Raw genomic sequence first — 20686 nt, 5'->3', positions numbered from 1 at the left:
CCAACGCTGCTCCGGGGCTACTCCTAGCTCTACACTCAGAAATTACTCCTGGCAGTGCTTGGGGGAACTCCACAGGATGTTAGGTATCCAGCCCGGGTCTCCGTGTGTAATGCAAGCACCTACCAGCTGTACTGTATAGCTCCTGCCCTGTGCTTTTGGATTTTTTTCATCTAGGGGCCACACCCAGTGGTACTGGTTGAGGCAGTGGGGACAGGACAGATGGTGGAGTCAAGACCTGCTGTCTTAGAGCTTGAGTGTGGCAGTGCGAGTGTGCGGTCTCCTTAAGGCTCGGAGGTCCATAAAGTGCTGAGAATCAGACTCAGAATCTCACACACGCCGGGCAGTTACTTGGATGCTTGAACTAAGTCCCCAATGGCAGATTTCCTTTTTGCTTTCAAGATTTTCCATTTCACATTATATAGATCTTTTATTTTTAATAGCCGTGTTGTCAAATTTCGGTAAAACTTCTTAAAATCATGCTGTTTTTTAAATTGTGTCTCTCTGATCAGAAACAGTTAAGGAGTGAGTAGTGTTCTACCCTTAGGAGTGTATTTGTTTGTTTGTTTAGGGCCCACCCCTGGTGGTGCTCAGGGCTGCTCCTTGACTCTGCTGGGGGACCCATTGTGGTGCCAGGGATCGGACTAGGAATGGCTGCTTGCAAGGCCGGCACCTTCCCCACTGCACTTAACTGTCTCTCTGGCCCATCTCCCTTCAGGAATGTTTTAGCCGAAAAACTTGGCCATCTGTCCATTCACCAGATAATGCAGAGGCTACTTGGTTTGTAATGTCGTTGGATCAATGAAGTATTCTTCTTTTTTTCATATTCTTTTATTTTATCGAGTCCCCATGAGATGGAGCATTACAGAGCTGTTGATGATTGGGTTTCAGTCATACACAGGAAAGGCGACCTAGAGTTGGGAGCAGGTTTCAGATAGCCCTGCGAGACAGCTCTGACCGACACTGTCCTGCTGTCTTGCTTTTATAGAAAATAACACGCAGAAGAAACAAAGCACCAGTGCTAGGGGAACTGCTCTTGCCTTAATTTTGTCTCATCTCATGTGAAAATGGCTGAAGTACCCGATTTCCCATTCCAAGGGCTGGAGACATTTTTTGTTCGCCAGGGTGGCTGCTTTTTCCCTATGTACCTTTGCAATTTTGGACATTGAAAAATCATTTTCTTGCAGTGGGTGTCTTGAGAGTCCTGGCTGTGAGGAATTGTGCTTGTGTGCTGGTGGTCAGTTCCTGCCCCGTGCAGTCGATTCTGTATGGGGCACCAGGGAACCTTCAATCACCCTTCTTCCCTGGTTCCAAAGACTTTTTCTTTGCTTCCTCCCTATCCTGGAAGTTGGTGATCTCATTTGAGTTTCTCAGCATCTCTGTAGTCTGGATTGGGTTTTCCCAATGAGCTTCCCCCAGGGCCAAGGCAAAACCCAGCTATTTTCTTTTCTTTTTTTTTTTTAATTGCTGTTGGGTCACACCCAGCAATGCTCAGGGATTGCTCCTGGATCTGCACTCAGGAATTACTCCTGGCAGTGCTTGGAAGACCATACGGGATGCTGGGGATCGAACCTGGGTTGGCCACGTGCAAGGCAAGTGCCCTACCCACTGTACTATTGCGCCAGCCCTTATTTCCTTTTCGTTACAGCTGCCCTTTGCAGACTGCCTTGCAGTCCTGACCCAGTTCCATTGGTGGAGGGAGCAGGTATGCCCCAGCCTCTGACCCCTGCTTGACATTACCTAGGCGCCTGTCTTCACTTCACTTCCTTGGTTCGTCTTTCCTCTACAGGTTAGCTTTCTGAGACGCTGCAGACAAGCAACCTCCTACAGAGGTGCTTTGGGGAGTGGTAGATACAGGGGCAAGGGGTGGTATTGGCCAGGAGGCCCACAGCTGTAGTTCTGTAGGATGCATACATCATACTTTTTATTTTTTTGGATTTGGGGCCACACCCGACAATTCTCAGAGGTTACTTCTGGCTCTACACTGAGGAATTACTCCTGGCAGTGCTCAGGGGACCTTATGGTATGCCAGGAACCAAACCCACATTGGCCACATGCAAGGAAGACACCCTACCCGCTGTACTATCACTCCGACCGTAAATATTTTTAGATATTCCCAAAGACAAGATATTAAATCTGTAGGCATAGGAAATATGAATGCAGGGGGCTGGTACATTACTACAGTGGGTAGGGTGTTTGCCTTGGATGTGGCCAATTCGGGTTTGATCTCCAGCATCCCATATGGTCCCCTGAGCACTGCCAGGAGTGATTCCTGAATGTAGAGCCAGGAATAACTGCTGAGCATCGCTGGGTGTGACCCAGAAAGCCAAAAAAAATATGAATGCAAAAAAGTCATTAAAATGCCATCTTTAACCACAGAGCACACTTTCAAATTAACAAATGTATTGAGCACTTCCTTGTAAGACACGATGTTAGTCTTCCCCCAATTCTCTCCAGCTGCAATGTTTAGATAGAAGGTTTTTATTTATAAAGATAACTTGCCATGTAAACAGTGAAATGGCAAGGGCCAAAATGGAACCCACATTGTTTTCAGATGGGGGGTTTGTCAGTACTAAGGAGTAAACCCAGGGCCTCACACGTGTAAAGTTATGTCCTTGCCACTCAGCCCCAGCCCTGCACACTTCATCTTTCTGTCTTGTTTGATATTTTGGACCATCCCCAGTGGTGCTCAGGGCGTACTCTCCTGTTTCTGTGGTCCGGGATCATTCCTGGCAGGGCTACACGGGACCATATAGGATTCCAGGGATCAACAGTGGGTCAGCCATGTGCAAGGCAAATGCCCTTCCTGCTGTATTATCACTCTGACTACTCTATTTCGTGTTCCAGAGGAGAGCATTGAACAATGCTCATTTCAAGGGGTGAAATATAGTGTGTTGGAGGCAGAGATGAAAGTGATATTTTCATTTGACTGTCATAGATAACACAAGCCAAGGTGAATTTTATTTTTTAATTTTCATATGGGCACCTTTTTTGTCCATTTTATTAGTTCTTTGCCATTATTTCCTATCCAAGCAGAAATACCTGCTAAGGCCTGGAGACAATGCAGTGCCTAGGGCATGCACCTTGCACAGGACTAACCCAGGTCTGATCCCGGGCCTCCTGTATAGTCCACTGAGCATTGCCAGGACTGATCTCTGAGCACTGCCAAGTGTGGCCCAAAATCCAAAAAAAAAATTCGTCTCCCTTAAGTTGTTCTAATTAACCAAAGTAATTAGAAAATGGATTTATTTCAGTACAACGGCTTAACTCAATTACTTGGGGATATATTTGTGATTAAAACCAGGCAGAAAACCATTTTGATACATTTTGGATGTTTGATTTTTCTTTTCATTCTTTCTAAACTGAAATATGAGTATTAAAAGCGTTTGCTCAAAATATTCCCAATATGTTTTTATATCAAAGTTATTTGGGGGCTGGAGAGATTGTACAGCGGGTAGGGTGCTTGTTTTGACATGTCCAACTAGAGTTGGATCTGTGGCGCATCATATGGTCCCTTGAGCATTGCCAGGAATGATCACTGAGCTCAGGCAAGTATGGCCCAAAGAACAAAACAGCAACAGAAAAAAAAACCCTGTATTTTTGCCCATTGCAAAAAAAAAAAAAACCCAGAAAATCTGGAAAAATCATGACCAAAACTAACCGTCCCAGATAGCTACCCAGCATTTTTCTCTATTCGTTTCCATCCATTATATACATAATTGGATGGAATTTACAGGTTTGTATCTATTTTTCCACTTAGCATTATACATAAACCTATTCCCGTCCCATTAAATTTTATTTTAAAAGAGCAGCTTCATGGGCTGGAGGCACAGTACAGGGTGTGAGGTGCAGAGCCAGGAATAGTCCCTGAGCACTGCCAGTTTGTGACCCCACACCCCTTTCTTGACCCCTCCACCCCCAAAGAGTGACTTTATATATATAGTTTATTTAAACATGTTCAGTTGTTTTCCATAACTATTTTTACATTTTGGAGTGTGAGTCTGCCTTTGGTGGGGGCGGGGTTGGTGTTTGTACAATACCCAAAGGTGGTCAAGGATCACTCCTGGCTCAGTGCTCAGAGGACCATATTTAGTGCCAGGGATCAGACTGAGGTCAGCTGTATACAGGGCAAGTGCCTTGTACTGCCTTTCTAATCCATGCCTGCCTTATTTTGCTAAGTTTTTGGTGGTGTTGCTCAGGGCTTATTCCTGGCCCTTTGCTCTGGCGTCACTCCTGGTAATGCTCAGGAGACTATATGCAGTGCCAGAGATCAAACCCAAGTCGGCCTCATGCAAGTCATGTAATTGCCTAACCTCCTGCATTGTCTCTTTGGCCCCCGAACCACCTGCTTTTTTATCTTTAATATATTTTTGGCTTGGCGACTACACCTTGCTGTGTTCAGGGTTCCTCCTAGCTCTGCACTCAGGAATTACTTCTGGCAGTACACAGAGGACTATATGGGCTGCTGGGAATCGAACCCAGGGTAGTCATGTGCAAGGCTAGAGTCCTAACCACTGTACTATTTCTTCAACCCTTTTTTCTTTGGAAACTGCTTTTCTAAAAATGAGATTTACAGAAGCTAAATGACCAACAAAGACTATAAAATTTGTTGAAGGTTTTTGTTGTTGTTTGTTGTTGTTTTGGAGCCACACCTGGCTGTGCTCATGGCTTACTTTTTTTTTAAATTTTATTGAATCACTGTGAGATAGTTACAAGATTTCATGTTTGGGTTACAATCACACAATGATCAAACACCCATCCCTCCACCAGTGCACATTTCCCGCCACCAATATCCCAGGTATACTCCCCCTTTCCCACCCTCCCCCTGCCTCTAAGGCAGACAATATTCCCCATACTCTCTCTCTACTTTTGGGCATTATAGCTTGCATGCAACACAGACACTGAGAGGTCATTATGTTTGGTCTATTATCTACTTTCGGCATGCATCTCCCATCCCAACTGGTTCCTCCAGCCATCATTTTCTTAGTGATCCCTTCTCTATTCCATCTGCCTTCTCCCCTCCGCTCATGAAGCAGGCTTCCAGCTATAGGGCAATCCCCCTGCCCTTTTATCTATTGAGGGCTTGCTTCTTGCTCAGGAGGTACTCTTGGTGGTGCTCTGGGGACCATACCAGGCTGTCGGAGATCGAACCCAGGTTGTTCGTGTGTAAGGCAAGTGCCTTCCCTGGTGCACTATCTCTAGCCCCAGAAGCTGTTCAGTGAGGCACATTGCTGTCCAGAATGGGGATTCTTTTTCAGCAGGATCTGACCTCACTGCATTTTTGCCAGTGTTTGAACCCAGTTTGGTGTTTTGTTCTTTTTTTGCGGGGAGGTGTTCTGGGCGAGTGGGGCTGGGGGCGGGCAGGGGCTACTCCCTGCTTTGTCCTGGGAGCTACTCTCAGCAGTGTTCAGAGAACTAGACGGTTATGGGGATGGGTTTGCCCACCACCGCAGTATTTTTAGAAGAATCTGTTCTTAACCGTTTTGGTAGGATTCCCAGTGCAGTAGGTTAAACAGTACCTTCCCTTACCCTTTCCCGCTAATTGACTTCAATGATGCTTTTTTCCCCAAATGCATCTAAGCAAATCCATTTTAGATGTACTTTTGAGATAAAAAAATTGTAGTAGAGTTCTGAATTAAGTGGAGTAATGTTCACTTTATTAAGTGATAAAAAGCCAGGTTGAAAATGTCATGCACAAGAATAGCACAGGAAAATTATTTCACGAAAGCATGGGGATGGTGCAAGGACATCTTTGCTTGGTGAGTACGAGTGGCTTTTACATTCTCTTTGTGCTCTGTTTTGCTTTTTCTAGAATTTCTGTAATTAGTATTTTTAGTAGAAATGTAATTTGCTAAATGGAACTTCATAATTCCACTGCACCAATGCCCCTCCTCCTCAAGAATTTATAAAGGTTCAACTTAACAGCTTTCCTGTTTGATAATTTGTCACCATATTTGTTTTTGCAGTGATATTTTGAAGTTTCAGTTTTTATTTAAGGACATGGTGTATTTCTTGAGCATTAATAATGAGCAGTGGTTCCTCGTGTTGTTCTCAGAAGTCACATATACAGAGAATGTTTCTTTCTTATAGCTGAATATTTTTCCAGCGGTAGCTAGAATGAGATTGAGTGTTTGACCTGCTTAGAGAAATGTGAGAAATGTTCCTGGAATTTATATTGACCTCTTGGTATATCAGAATTGCTTAGGGGCCACATAATCCCAGTGTTACTATGGTAACTATTCTTTATGTTCATATTAATAAAGAGGAATGAGAGCTGTTCAGAATGAAATGTCTGGCAACCAGGCAACAAATTAACAGGTTTTTAAGATTTACCATATTGTGAATTAATTTTCATATGGCATTTATAAATAACTTAGGTAATAACCTCATTAAAAGTTCATTCAGACAGGATAAAAAGTATAACCTCTCAGTATCTGTATTGAAAGCCATAATGCCCCAAAGGGCGGGGAGGTGGAAGAGAGAAAGAGAAGAAAAGTGTCTGTCATAGAGGCAGGCTGTGCATGGGGGGGGAAGGAGGTGGGAGGGAAACTGGGGATATTGGTGGTGGAAAACATACACTTGTGGCGGGGTGGGGGTGGGGGGAGAGAGAGAGAGCGCTTGCGCAGATTTTCATAGTCAAATTGGTGTCACAAAATATTTTTTAATGCCTGAGGTATGGAGCTGGAGCAGAAGTACAGTGGGTAGGACACTTGCTTGAATACAGCTGACCCAGTTCAATCCCTGGTACACCATATGATCTCCCAACCCTGCCAGGAGTGATCTCTAAGTTCAGATTCAGGAGTAAGCCCTGAGCACTGTTGGGTGTGGTCCAGAAAGTAAAAACAAATTAAAAGAGCCCGAGGTTGTAAACATCTAACTGATTCTTTTTACTAGCTCTCATCCCTTCATGTGTCAGGTTCTGAAATAGTGAGGTTTTTCCTCCTAGAGATTATAATTTATTAAGTGAAAATGTGAAAAATAAAATTCTGTTATGAGATTATTTTCCCTGGCTACTAATTTCCAAGAATATCTGTATTCTGACAAAGGCCTAAACTGTGTACAGCTTACATTACTAACACCACTTTAAATTTCCTCTTGACCACACTGAAACAATAGACATTAGTGTTTTGTTCATTTTATCAGGGTTTAACATGGTAAAACCAATAGCCCGAGTGGAATTACATTCAAGTCATTTCTAGGCAAAGGAACAAGAAAAAATAGCATTATCTGTTGTTAAATTTTAAAATTTAAAAAAACATTAATTTTTTATAAAGTTGTTTACACTAATTGTTTGCATTCAATATTTTAACACCAATCCCACCACCGTTACTTTTAATCTTCCCACCACCACCCCACCCTGCCCGTTAGGCAGATGCGAAATAATTTATTTTGTATTGTTTGCCATGAGGTGTCATGAGGCTACGAAGTGAAATTCTAAAATTTTTAAATATTTGGGGTCTGGAGGCATCTCTGGCATGCTGCTTTCTTCTAGGATTCATTTGTGAGTCTCAGAATCATGGCCATTAATTCCCCTAAATGGCGCTCAGAAGCAGTTCTTGGGCGTGACTGCCAGGAAGCTGGAACGGCTGGGAGATGGTGTGGAGAGCTTGTCGGTCCCCAACTCCAGGAAGGCTGAAGTTTTCAGTCACTGGTCCTGCATATCTGGGTTTTTCAGTGGGTTCATTCTCATGTGTGGGGGTCTTGGGATGAGCCTGTGAAGGTCGGCCATGAGCCTGGCAGCGATTGGGTTCTGGAGGTTTGCGGCTGCCGGGCTTCATTTGGGACAGGTGGAAGGACACACCTAAGGTGCCCTGGTGAAATCATCCTGGCGCAGGGTGGAGAGACATCTCTGCTGCTTGCTGCTCTCCTCTGAGTTTCATTTGTGAGTCTCTGAATCATGGCTATTAATGCACTTAAAAGGCCTGCTTCTGATATCTTTCAAAATTTATTCATGGGTCTCTGAAGTAAGGCCAATAAATGAGCTTGTATAGCTGATCTGGAGGTGGTTTGTGGGCATGGCTCCCCCTACCTAACTTTTGGCCATTTAATTTCTCGGGAAACATGGTCTCAAGTTGTTGGGGTCCAGCCACGGGCATAATGGCAATTTTGGGGTATTAGGAAACCTGAAGGCACCATCAGGCTGCTGATGGACTCGCCCCTCGGGTACAGGGTGACCTGCTAGACGGCGCCGGACCCCCAGTAACTTTTTCAGTAACAAATTTGACCCCCTTGACAGAACTTAAACTGAAATGCCTGTAATCTGATAGTGCGGCCTCAGCACAGTCACACACTAATCATATTATTTTCTTGCTTTGCTGTAGATGTGTTCTTTGTGCCATTGTCCTGGAGCAACAATTGGTTGTGATGTGAAAACCTGTCACAGGACATACCACTACCACTGTGCATTGCATGATAAAGCTCAGATTCGAGAGAAACCTTCCCAAGGAATTTACATGTAATTATTGAACTTCTCAAGTCTTTTTGTAACAGTCATGCTTTCTTTAGGATTGAAAAATGTAAACGTTCAGTCTCAAAGCACTCGATCATCAGTGCTTTGAAAAAACATGAAGGTGTTTTTGGTAAGGAATTTAATGCTTAGGGAAATGGCATAGGATGTTTATCCAATTTCTGGAATCAGGCTTGAGAGTGGGGTAGAGTGAACTGTGCGTGGTCTTCATTTGAAAGACACTTAAGCCATTTACTTGGTAAGTTTCCATTTTCTCTTTTCCAGGGTTTATTGCCGAAAACACAAGAAAACTGCACATAATTCTGAAGGTAGGTTCTCCAGCCACTTTTCATTATCAAAAAGAAATTGAGCAAAATATCAGCATGCTGTTTCCATTTTTTTATCAGAGGATGTTTCTTAGTCCTGAATGCATTTCATCAAATTGTCAAAGCAGTAGAACAGAGTAATGTGCCAAATGAAAAATGATCTGATGTGGGGGTATTGTCACCTAGAGTACTGTTAGTGGTAGGGTTTCATGCATACAGCATTCATCCCAACCCTTCCACAGAATGTCTGCCTCCCTCCACCACTGTCTTGGTGTTCATCACCCCCCCATACACACATACCCACCCCCTCATGGTACGCACAGTACTGTAGACCATTTCTAGTATCACCTTTGACCATATGTTATTCCCTCACTGTGTTTCTTTATATCTCACATATAGAAGAGATTATTCTGTTTTTGACCCTCTCCTTCTACTGACTAATCTGAAGTGTTTTTTTTTCTTTTTGGGTCACACCTGGCGATGCACAGGGATTATTCCTGGCTCATACACTCAGGAATTACTCCTGGCGGTGCTCAGGGGACCATATGGGGTGCTGGGAATCGAACCCGGGTCGGCCGTGTGCAAGGCAAACGCCTTACTCACTGTGCTATCGCTCCAGCCCCACTAATCTGAAGTTTTAAGGAGACCTTTGCCTCCAATTTTTTTATAAAATGTTAAGAAAGGGGCTGGAGTGATAGTCCAGTGGGGAGGGCATTTACCTTGCATGCGGCTGACCCAAGTTCAATCCCCAGATTCAATCCCCCCAAGTACCATCAGGAGTAATTCCTGAGTGCAGAGCCAGGAGTAACCCCTGAGCATTGCTGGATATGACCCAAAAAGTAAAAAATAAAATAAAATAAAACGTTGAGAAACATGCATACTTAGGAAGAAACGATGCTGGTTATTGCATCTTTCTGTATACATGTAAATGTGTTAGTAGATCGTAAAGGGAACAATTGGGATCTTTGCTTTATCATATACAGAAAACCTAAGTCTGAGAATACTGGTACATCTTGTAATCACCAGTCTTTTTGTTTAGTTTTTATTTGCATTATCCTACTTTTTCTCTTTTAAAATGGGTGTGTTTATAGGAAAGTGTTAGTTCTAAAATATAAATTTTAAAAATTATTTTGTGATTTGTTTTCTATTAAATTTGTATTAAACCTGGTTAGTCGTGTGTGTATATATAGTTAGCCAAGTTCCTGGCTTTTTTCAAAGTATGGGAAAATTCTGAAATTGAATTTTGACTTATCTCAATTCTCTTCAAATAGATGGTTTTGATACTTTTACTAGAAATATAAAATGACAAAAGACTATGGTTTAGCCTAGTTTTTCCTATCTTTCCATATAGATTGGGTATCTTGAAAGATTTTTTAGCAGAATTAGAATGATTTGACCCAGTTGTTGTAAGGCAACTCTTTATATAAAGATTTACCTAATCATCAGGGTTCATTGCCCTTTTTGATCTTTTAGATTTTGACTTTTTCTTTTGATTTGGGGGCCAGATACATTGATGTTCAGGGGCTCCTCCAAGTCAGTGCTCCCTGTGGTGCTCTGGGGACATGCTGTTTGGAGAACCATGGGGTTCTGGGAATTAAAATTTGGTTCCTGCCTGAAAAGCATGCACATTAGCCCTTTGAACTCTCTCTCCAGTATGTAGATCTTGATTTTTATTTTGTAGTTTTTGGTTTGGGAGCTATATCTGGCTACGTTCGGAGTTGCCCCTGGCTCTGCATTCAGGAATCACTCCTGGCGGTGCTCAGGGGACCACATGGGATGATGCCAGGGATTGAACCAAGCTTGGCTTCATGCAAGGCCCTTACCCACCGTACTGTCTCTAGCCCCAGATCGTGATTTTTGTTTTGTTTTCTTTTTAGTTTTGGGGCCACACTTGGTAGTGCTCAGTGGTAACTCCTGGCTCTGCACTCAGGACTATTCCTGGCGGGCTTGAGGGACAATATGGGGTGCCCGGGATCGAACCTGGGTAAGCTATGTGCAAGGCAAGAGCCTTATCCTCTACTATCTTATCTGGCCCCAGATTTTGATTTTTTTATAAGGAAAAAAATTAGCACTGTTTTCCCTCTGGACTCTGGTATAGTCTAAATTGATTTTTAAAAACTTTATATTTGGGCCACACCCAGCAATACTCATGGTTGCTCTGTACTGAGGAATTATTCCTGGCAGCTCTCTGGAACATTTGGGCTTCTGGGGATTCAAACCTGTATCAGTCACAGGTAAGGCAAGTGCTTTACCTGCTGTACTCTCTCTCCATCCCCTCTAAAAATACATTGAAAATTTAGCACAGTAGCACTGTCTTCCTGTTGTTCATCGATTCACTATCTCTCCATCCCCTCTAAATACATTGAAAAGTTAAGGTTAAAAAAATCTTTGGGGGGCGGAGCAATAGCACAGAGGGTAGGGCATTTGCATTGCACGACACAGGTTCAATCCCCAGAATCTCATATGGTCCTCCAAGCACTGCCAGGGTTCTGAGTACAAAGCCAGGAGTAATCCCTGTGCATTTTTGGGTGTGACCCCCCAAAAAAAAAACCAAAAAAATCTTTAGGGGCTGGAGAGAGAGTACAGTGGGTAAGGCACCTTGCACATGACCAGTCCCGGTTTGATCCCCAGCACCACAGATGGTCCTCTGAGGCCTGCCAGGAGTGATCGCTAGCCCGGGGTCAGGAATAAGCCCTGAGCATAGCAACTGTTTACCAAAAACTTGTTTTAATAAGGAGTGCAAACTTGAGTACAGCATAAAAATAGAATTTTTTGAGGTGATAAAGTGAAGCTAATAAATCTTTAAGGTATTTTTATTTAAGTGTTTTTTTTTTAATCCCGAAGTTGAAAAACCTTTGTGAATGACGAAAACCAAGCTTTTCCTACTTTCATTATTCAGATATTAACTGTTCATATTCAGTTCTTTTTAAGACTCGAAGTGACCAAATGTGTTAAGCCAAAGTTCGAAAACTTACCTGACCAAGAACAAGTGTATGAGCATACTGGGGCAGGATATTTGAGAACTATAACAATGGTTGATGTAGACCTTTTCCTTTTATTCCTTAGATTTCAGAAGCTGATAGCACCATCTAGTGGTAGGGAAAAGTCACTGCAGATTACTGAAAAGTAGAATGCTTTTTTTGGGTTTTTTTTTTTTTTTTTTTTTTGGTTTTTGGGTCACACCCGGCGATGCACAGGGGTTACTCCTGGCCTCTTCACTCAGGAATTACCCCTGGCGGTGCTCAGGGGACCATATGGGATGCTGGGATTAGAACCCGGGTCGGCTGCGTGCAAGGCAAACGCCCTACCCGCTGTGCTATTGCTCCAGCCCCAGTAGAATGCTTTTTTTAACTTGCTCTTTTAAAAAATTTTATTAAAGCACCATGATTTACAAAGTTATTCGTAGTTGAGTTTTATACATACAATGTTCCAGCACTGATATCACCACCAGTGTCCCCAGGTTCCTTGACATTTCCCATCTTCCCCCTCGGCAGGCACTTTTTTAAGTTTGGTTGTTGTAGTTTGGATCTTACACATTCAGTGCTGTTAGTTTTGTGATCTATAGAATAACCAGATTGAGGGAATGCAGTAGAATACTTTTGAGCTCTTTTTTGCTTTGAGAAACTTACTAATGAGAAAGATCTACATTCAGACTTTTCTTTTTAAAAAATATTTTTACTGGGGTTGGAGCAATAGCACAGCGGGTAGGGCATTTGCCTTGCACGCGGCCGAACCAGGTTTGATTCTCAGTATCCCATATGGTCCCCTGAGCACTGCCAGGAGTAATTCCTGAGTGAAGAGCCAGGAGTAACACCTGTGCATCACCAGGTGTGACCCAAAAAGAAAAAAAAAATTTTACTGAGGTTCTGTGCTTTTTCAGTCCTATTTATAATGGTTATTCATGCATGTAAATCTAAACACCACCCATATCACCCACCTTCCTCTCCCAAGGACCCCAACGCCCTTCCTTGTCAAACCCTCTCCCAGCTGAGTTGTGTGGATTAGTTCTCACATTATATAAATTCATACTTTATAAGGCAACGTTTCTTTTAATGTAACAAGTAGGATTAATATAATTCATTTTTGAGATACTGTTGATTTGAGTTTTACCTTGCGTATACACTTCGTGGCATGTGGAGGTCCCCCATATAATTGAAATAAATATATGTGTCTGTGTGTATATAGTTAATGTGTTTATACTTGTTATAATACCTGCATAATTTTGCAATTTTAAAGTATTGTTGTTTGTTTTAATTTTGGCTTTCATCACATTCATCTAACTTGAATTTGTTTGACATTAGGACCTTTGTCAGAAACTTACTCTTTGGTTGTACTAATGGCAAGCGTATGTTCTGCTTTATGATTATAGTTAATGATGGGAGTGTGTGGGATTGTATTCAGGCTCTGTCCTTGTACGAGACCCGGACCACATTGGTTTCTGTTGCAGAGAAATTCATGTCTGGGGCAGTTTCTTGATCGCTTGCTATCTGTGACTTGGTACCTGCTTGGCTAATACTTCAAATGCTAAATAGAGGCTGGGGAAATAGTGCAGCAGGCAAGGAGCCTCTTTGCCTGTGGCCAACCCAGGGTCCTTCCCCTGCATTGGCATTGGTAACCTGAGCCCCACCAAGACCGTTCCTTGAGTGCTACTGGGTATGGCCACCAAGCCAAACACAAACCAACAAACTCATGTTCAATTAGTTTGAAATAAATTTACCCATTGAGGCTAATGAAATACTAACATTGGAGGTAGTAGCAATTGTCGTAGCACTGTCATCCTGTTGTTCATCGATTTGCTCGAGCGGGCACCAATAATGTCTCCATGGTGAGACTTCTTGTTACTGTTTTTGGCATATTGAATACACCACGGGTAGCTTGCCAGGCCCTACCATGCAGGTGGGATACTCTCGGTAGCTTGCCAGGCTATCCAAGAGGGACAGAGGAATCGAACCCGTGTCGGCTGCGTACAAGGCAAACGCCCTACCCACTGTGCTATCTCTCCAGTCTGAGCATTGGAGGATGGATGCATAATAGAGAGATAGAACTTTTCTATCTTAAGGACAAATGTTACTGATTATTAAATACCTAAAGTCCAGTCCATTGAATTTGCTTTAGAAAAAAAGAAGGGACTATGAGTTTGGAAAAGCAATTTTTACCTTTAACCTGTAGGTCAAGATATTTGACCATTTGCAAACACAGCTCTCGTTATGCCACTAGAATATTAGAATGCCAATTGTTAACACTTGTTAAATATATAATTTACCTGTTGGGTAAATATCATTATGTAAGGTAACCTTATGTAAGTTGTCCTTGCAATGATTTAAAACATATAAAAAAACATTTTTGGTGTGTGTATCTTACTATGTATATATGTACACACACATTACATAAGGTAACCTTATGTACGTTTCCCATGAAATGATTTAAAACATGTAAGAAAGCATTTTTGGTACACGTATCTTGCTATGTGGATATGTACACACACACACACTCACACATACACACACCCTGCTGGTGGCTATAGCTGAATACATTATCCCTCTAGGGTTAGACATAGATTGGTAAATTAATTTCAGTGACCATGTGGCCAGGCCTGTTGAGGTAACCTTAAGTAAATAATTACAGTTTGTTTTAGTTGCCGTAAACTGAATCAATGAGAAATACAGGTTCCCATAACAGCATGTTATGTTGTTATGGACCTATGAAGAAGTTTTGCTTCATTTGCAGCTGAAGGGACCAGAGGGACAGTACAGTAGGTCAAGCACTTGCTTGCATGTGGCCAACCCTGGTTTAGGCCCTGGCACTGCATATGGTCATCTGAAAACCTCCAGAAGTGGCCCCACTGGGTGTGGCCCCACATTCCTCCCCACCCAGGTTACAGTTCCTTATATCTTAAGAAGCTGTAAAGAAGTTTGGGAGCGCAGTCAGTGCAGAAGGAACTAAATCCTTTTGAAGATGGTGAGACAGGAAGGGACTGGAAGTTTTCAAGGAATTGGCCGAAAGCTTGCAAATTAAAGGATGATCGTGTGGCACATGGGAGGGGGGCAGAAGCACCTGGGCCAGAATGGTGGGAATGACGGGTTTTGTCCGAAGAGCCTCAGGGGAGGGTGAAGGGTGTCCTGCCAGGGAGAAAGTCCTGTGGCAGGAGTTCTGCTGAGTCAGAGCAGCTGGCTTTGGCCAGAGTGTGATTGTAGAGATGACAGACACAAATAGATGAATTTGAGGGAGTTTGGGGAGAGAGAATTGAGAGGATTTAGGAGTGAAGAAGACACTGGAGATGGCTCTGGGGTTTCTGGCCTCAGTAAACAGATGACTGGGCATGACGCTTCTTCAGAAAACTGTAGAATTGGAGTATGCTTTTGTGGCAAGGGACAATTTTCTTTTTTGTTGTTGTTTTCTTTGGGTGGGGTGGGTTTGGGGGCCACACCTGGTGGTAAGTGGGGGACCTTATGGGATGCTGGGAATGGAACTCAGGTCAGCCTCATGTGAGGCAAACACTCTACCTGCTTTATTATCACTTTGTCCCTGAGTTAATTTTTTTTTTTGTGGGGGTAGGATTTGGGCCACACCTGGTGGTACTCAGGGGTTACTCCTGGCCCTGCAATCAGAAATCACATGGTACTCAGGGGGCCAAATGGGATGCTGGAGATCAAACCTGGGTCAACCATGTGTAAGGCAAGCACCATCCACCCTGGCTCCGGCCCCTCGAGACGGTTAAATTTTGTAAGGCAGATTGTGAGAGGCCTGTGAGCTCTCCCAAGTTGGGATATCAGATAACCAGATGGATTAGGAATGGTTCCTGTTACAGAATAAAGCCTTTGGCTAGAGATTGAAATGTGCCAAATGTGCATATAAATCAGGGTGTCTCTGTTAGTGGGGGGAAATCCCCTCCCCCGCCAAACAATTCCATTCAGAAGGGAGAGTTCAGAAGAGCAGATCTTGGGACAGAGCCTAGAGGAACTTGAGCAATTTCTGATGCCTGTGGAAGGCTGGGGCTTGGAGCCAAGGGAGAGGGAACGGTTAGTTAAGTGCAGGTTCGGTCCCAGAAGACCAGGAAACGAAGAGAGCAGTTTGAGAAGGAAGCAAAGTGGTCAGCCTAAGTGCACTAGTGGACATGATGACCTTGGGGACAGTAAGTTTCAGTGGGTGGTGGAATGGGTCTGAGCAGTAGGGCTGAAGAAGTGGAAATATGGGGCATAGAGGTTTGCCTGGGAGTGGGGGATGTAGTGAGTGTTTATGAGCAAAGAGGTGTAGATGGGGAGCCCTTGCATAAGCAGAGTTATTGCCCTGTTACAGGATAATTCTGTTTAAAGGAGACCGGGCCTGAGAGATAATACAGTGAGTAAGGTGCTTACCTTGCATGCGTGACTGACCCAGGTTTGATCCCCAGCATCCCAAATGGTCCTCTGGGCACTGCCAGGAGTGATCCCTGTGCACCAGCAGGTGTGCCTCCCCCCAAAAAAGAGGGAAGAATGGAGAGAGGCGGTTTGGGTATGTGTGTGATCTGTTTTTCACTATGAGGAAGAATTTAGGGCCCGACATGAAGGAGAAGGTTTTTAAGAATAGTTGTGCAGGGGCTGGAGCAATAGCACAGCGGGTAGGGCATTTGCCTTGCATGCAGCCGACCGGGGTTCAATCCCAGCATCCCATATGGTCCCCTGAGCACCGCCAGGAGTAATCCTGAGTGCAAAGCCAGGAGTAACCCCTGTGCATCGCCGGGTGTGACCCAAAAAGAAAAAAAAAAGAATAGTTGTGCAGGCTGGGAGAAGTTTGCCCCAGCAAATAAAAAGTTTCCAGATTCAGTTGAGGGCCTAGTTAGTGTGCGTCACCATGGATTCATTTATTTAGTTCTAAACTTTTGTGGTTGAATTTCTTAAATGAACGAAACAATTAATGGGCCAGAGAGATTGTGTAGTGGGTTGGGCCTTTGCCTTGGGTTCTATCCCCACCAACACCGTGTGGATAGTCCCTTGAGCACCAGCAGGTGTGATCCCCGAGCACAGAGCCAGGAGTAAGTCTTGAGCACGGTTGGGAGTGACCGCAGCGCCACCCCTCCCAAGTCAGTTACACTTATGGTTTTTTTCCATGAATATAAAGAAAACTGTGTTGCTCTTCCTTGTACATAATGTGTGTGTGTGTGTGTGTGTGTGTGTGTAATACGAGTGATTCTGTGAGAGAAAGTTCTGGAAATGGGCTGGCCAGGTTAAAGGATCTGTGCATTTAACATTGGGAGTATGGGATGAGAGAGATAGGTCAAAGTGCTGATTGCCTGCAGGGGGCCCAGTTTCCATCCCTGGCACTGCTTGCTGCCCCCAAACCACCAAAAGTAGCCCCCAGCCAGCATTGCAGGCATGGCCCAACACCAGTGAACGAGAGAAATAACAGTGGGAATTAGTTCTGGCACTTGAACCTTATACTTCCATCATCAGTGTACACAAGTATTCTGCTCTGCATGGGTATTTTCAAGTCTTTAATTTTTGCCATCCCTTTTTCTCATTTAAGTCCCATTTATCTTATCGCTAGTAAGTTTGGCCTTCTGGTCATGTTTTTACAGCCATTTCTATTTCTTTAGCAAATTGCCATTTTTTTCTCTCTTGAGGCTTGTCTTTTAAAAATTGATTTGAGGGGCCGGAGAGAGTGTTTTGCATGTGCCAGGCTCAGTTTGATTCCTAGCACTGCATGGCCGCCTTGGTACTACCAAAATAATGCCCAAGCATAGAGCTGGGAATAGCCCCCAAGGACTACCAGCTGTGACCCACCCCCTCCCCATCCTGCCCCCCCAAAAGACCCTTTCAGATGTATAATGCTTTTGGTATTGTAAATATTGTCACTGAACACAATGAGTTTCCAGTTCATCCTTTGTCTCTTAATTTATGGTGTCTTTGCCATATGAAAGTTTGTAGTTTGGGGGCTGGAGAGATAGCTCAGTGAGTTGGGGCACATGCTTTGCACGTTGGACCCCTAGATTCAGTCTCCAGCACTGCATGGCCTCCTGAGCAGTGAGCCCTGGAGTAGCCCCTGAATACTGCCAGATGGGACAAACCCCCCTATTGTAATTTTTAGTTCAATCTCTCAGTCTTTTTCACTTAGAGTTTCTGTAGTATAAAACCTCAAGATTATTAAAAACGTCTGGGGACGGAGCAGTAATACAGTGGGTAGGGCACTTTCCTTGCACGCCACCGACCTGGGTTTGATCCCTGGCTTCCTGATGGCCCCCTGAGTGGGAGCCAGGAGTAAGTCCCGAGCACCACCAGGTATTGGCACAAAAAACAAACATTAAAAGCATCTGTTTTTTTTAAAAAAATTGTTATTTGCTTGGGGGCCTGAGCACCCCAGTGGTGCTCAAGAGTTACTCCTGTCTCTGCACTTAGGAATCTCTTCTGATGGGTTCAGGGAGACCATATGGGATGCTGAGGATTGAACACAGGTTGGCTGTATGCAAGGCAAGCGCCTTCCTGCTGCACCCTCTCCAGCCCTTCTGTTTTCTCCTAATACCATTTGTAGCTCGTTATTTTTTATTTTGATTTTGCACCAATTTCATATCTTAATACAAAATAAGAAAAGGAGTCATTTTTAAAAAATGACAGCCTATTGTGACAACATGTCTTACCTCCTGCCTTTGAAGCATTGCTGTTACTCTAAATTCCCAGATGTGTGTGATCTGTTTTCAACCTTGCATTTCTCTTCTGTTGATAATGTCTATTGCCAGATAATGTGTCTTAACCACTATTTAACAGCTGTTGATTTATAGTGACAATCTTTAGGTTTTAAAGGTACTTACTGGGGATGTGGCTCAGTGGCGGAGCACCCGCCTTTCATGTGTGGTCCCTTGTATTCTATCCCCTGGCTCCACAGAACAAAAATCAAATAGATAACTCTTCCAGAAAGCCATGGGATCAGTTCTCAGTTCCATTTTATTGCAGTATCATTAACTTAGGGGACTGAAAACTGATATTTTCTCTTTTATTTTTGGCTTTTTTGGGTCACACCTGGCAATGCACAGGGGCCACTCCTGGCTCTGCACTCAGGAATTACCCCTGGCGGTGCTCAGGGGACCATATGGGATGCTGGGAATCGAACCCGGGTCGGCCGCGTGCAAGGCAAACGCCCTACCCGCTGTGCTATCGCTCCAGCCCCTGAAAACTGATATTTTCATATGGATCCTGTTTATTTAAAAGCATGGTCTGTCTCAGCATTTTCTCTTTTTTAGTTGCAGCTTGCTCTGTTTTTGTTATGGGGGACACACCCGGTAGTGCTCAGAGGACCATATGGGGTGCCCGGGATCAAACTTGGGTTAGTCACATGCAAGGCAAGTGCCCTTCCCGCTGTACTGTCGCTCCAGCCCCCACGTTTTCCTTTTTGGATGGGTGGTCTGTCACAGTGCTCAGGGAGGCTGTTCCTGGCACAGTGCTCAGGGAACCATATGCCCTGTTGATTGGCTGCATGCAAGGCATTGCCTTCTGTCCTGTCTCTCTGGCAACATTTCTATGGAGTTTCTTTTATATACATTTTTTATTTTGTTATGTTTCGGTTGGGGAGTGGTGGGGCCACGCCTGGCAGTGCTTCAGGGCTTACTTTTGTCTCTGTGTTCAGGAATCACTCCCTGCAGTGCTTGGGGGGACCATATGTGTTTCTGGGCATCTGTACCCAGGTCAGCCACATATAAGGCAAGTACCTTACGTGGGCTTCTCCCAACACCACCCGAACGCTGGTATTCTCTCTCTCTCTGGCCCTCCATCCTCTTATATTGTCTTGTTTTTTTTTGGTTCTTGGACCATACCCAGTGGTCCTCAGGGTGCTGCTCAGGGCTTACTCCTGGCTTTGCACCACTCAAGGATCACTCCTGGAGGGGCTCTGGGAACCATATGGGCTGCTGGTGATTCAACTCATGTTAGTCACATGCAAGGGACGTGCCCTGCTCACTGTAATATCGCTCCAGCCCCTACTTTTCATTTATAACACATTTGGGTTGGGTTTATTGGAACATTTTATAACTATTGAAAGCCTGCTGTTTTAGTGGATGAAGCGAATAAATCACGGACTTCATAGCTTCATAATCCTTAAACAGCCAGATTTTTCTAAATGTATGTTTATTAACAACTTGCGTTTTGGGCATTACTTGCTTTATTTTGATGTTGGGCTCTTACTATTTTATGTGCTCTCACATGTAGCTACAAGGCTACTTTCAAAAATACAGTAGCTTTTTCCCCCTGTATATTGTTTGTCTTTTCATAGTCTCTTTTCCTTTTCCTTTTGGAAGTTTAAAGTGCTAATGTAGTAAGGCCTATCCTTTGCAAATTTTACTATCTCTTTTGAAGTTCCCTCATTTTGTACTGAATGATTCCATACATAGGATACATATGCTATGTGAAAAACTAGTCATGGTGCCCTGATAATGGAATCAACTGAGTAATTTCTTAATAGCTGTTTAGTAATGTAGTGATATTGCAGTGTTAGTTGTGTGTTTCATTGTAAATAACAGTATTATGTAGCACTGTTGTCCCATTGTTAATCGGTTTGCTTGAGCGGGCACCAGTAACATCTCCATTGTGAGATTTGTTATTACTGTTTTTGGCATACCGAATATGCCATGGGTAGCTTGCCAGGCTGCGGGTGGGATACTCTTGGTAGCTTGCCGGGCTCTCTGAAAGAGACGGAGGAATCAAACCCAGGTCAGCTGCTTGCAAGGCAAACATCCTACCTGCTGTGCTATCGCTCTAGTTCACAATATTATGTAGATAACAATATTGTGTATGGCATACATAGTATACTAGAATGATTCTTTGATGCAGTCAATAGCTTAGTGGTAAAAGAAAAAAAAACTGAAGGCATTAGATCTGATCCTAACACTTTCCTATAGTTTGACCCAAATGGATGTGAAGAATTTATACCTATTTGAACTACTGTGTTCTATATA

The 20686-nt window shown here is 43.7% G+C and overlaps 1 protein-coding gene across 2 annotated transcripts in view; it reads left to right on the top strand.

Moving 5' to 3' along the window:
• PHF6 (PHD finger protein 6) overlaps positions 1-20686 on the top strand; it is a 57890-nt gene that overhangs the window by 18131 nt on the left and 19073 nt on the right. For both annotated transcript variants that reach the window (XM_055121868.1, XM_004621251.2), the window contains exons 4-5: positions 8319-8452; positions 8729-8772. In XM_055121868.1, coding sequence (XP_054977843.1) covers positions 8319-8452; positions 8729-8772 — 178 coding nt within the window. The remainder of the gene's footprint in view (positions 1-8318; positions 8453-8728; positions 8773-20686) is intronic.

The sequence above is a fragment of the Sorex araneus genome, chromosome X, assembly GCF_027595985.1.
Source record: "Sorex araneus isolate mSorAra2 chromosome X, mSorAra2.pri, whole genome shotgun sequence".
Taxonomy (NCBI): Eukaryota; Metazoa; Chordata; class Mammalia; order Eulipotyphla; family Soricidae; genus Sorex; species Sorex araneus.
This window is presented reverse-complemented; position numbering and strand designations above follow the sequence as displayed.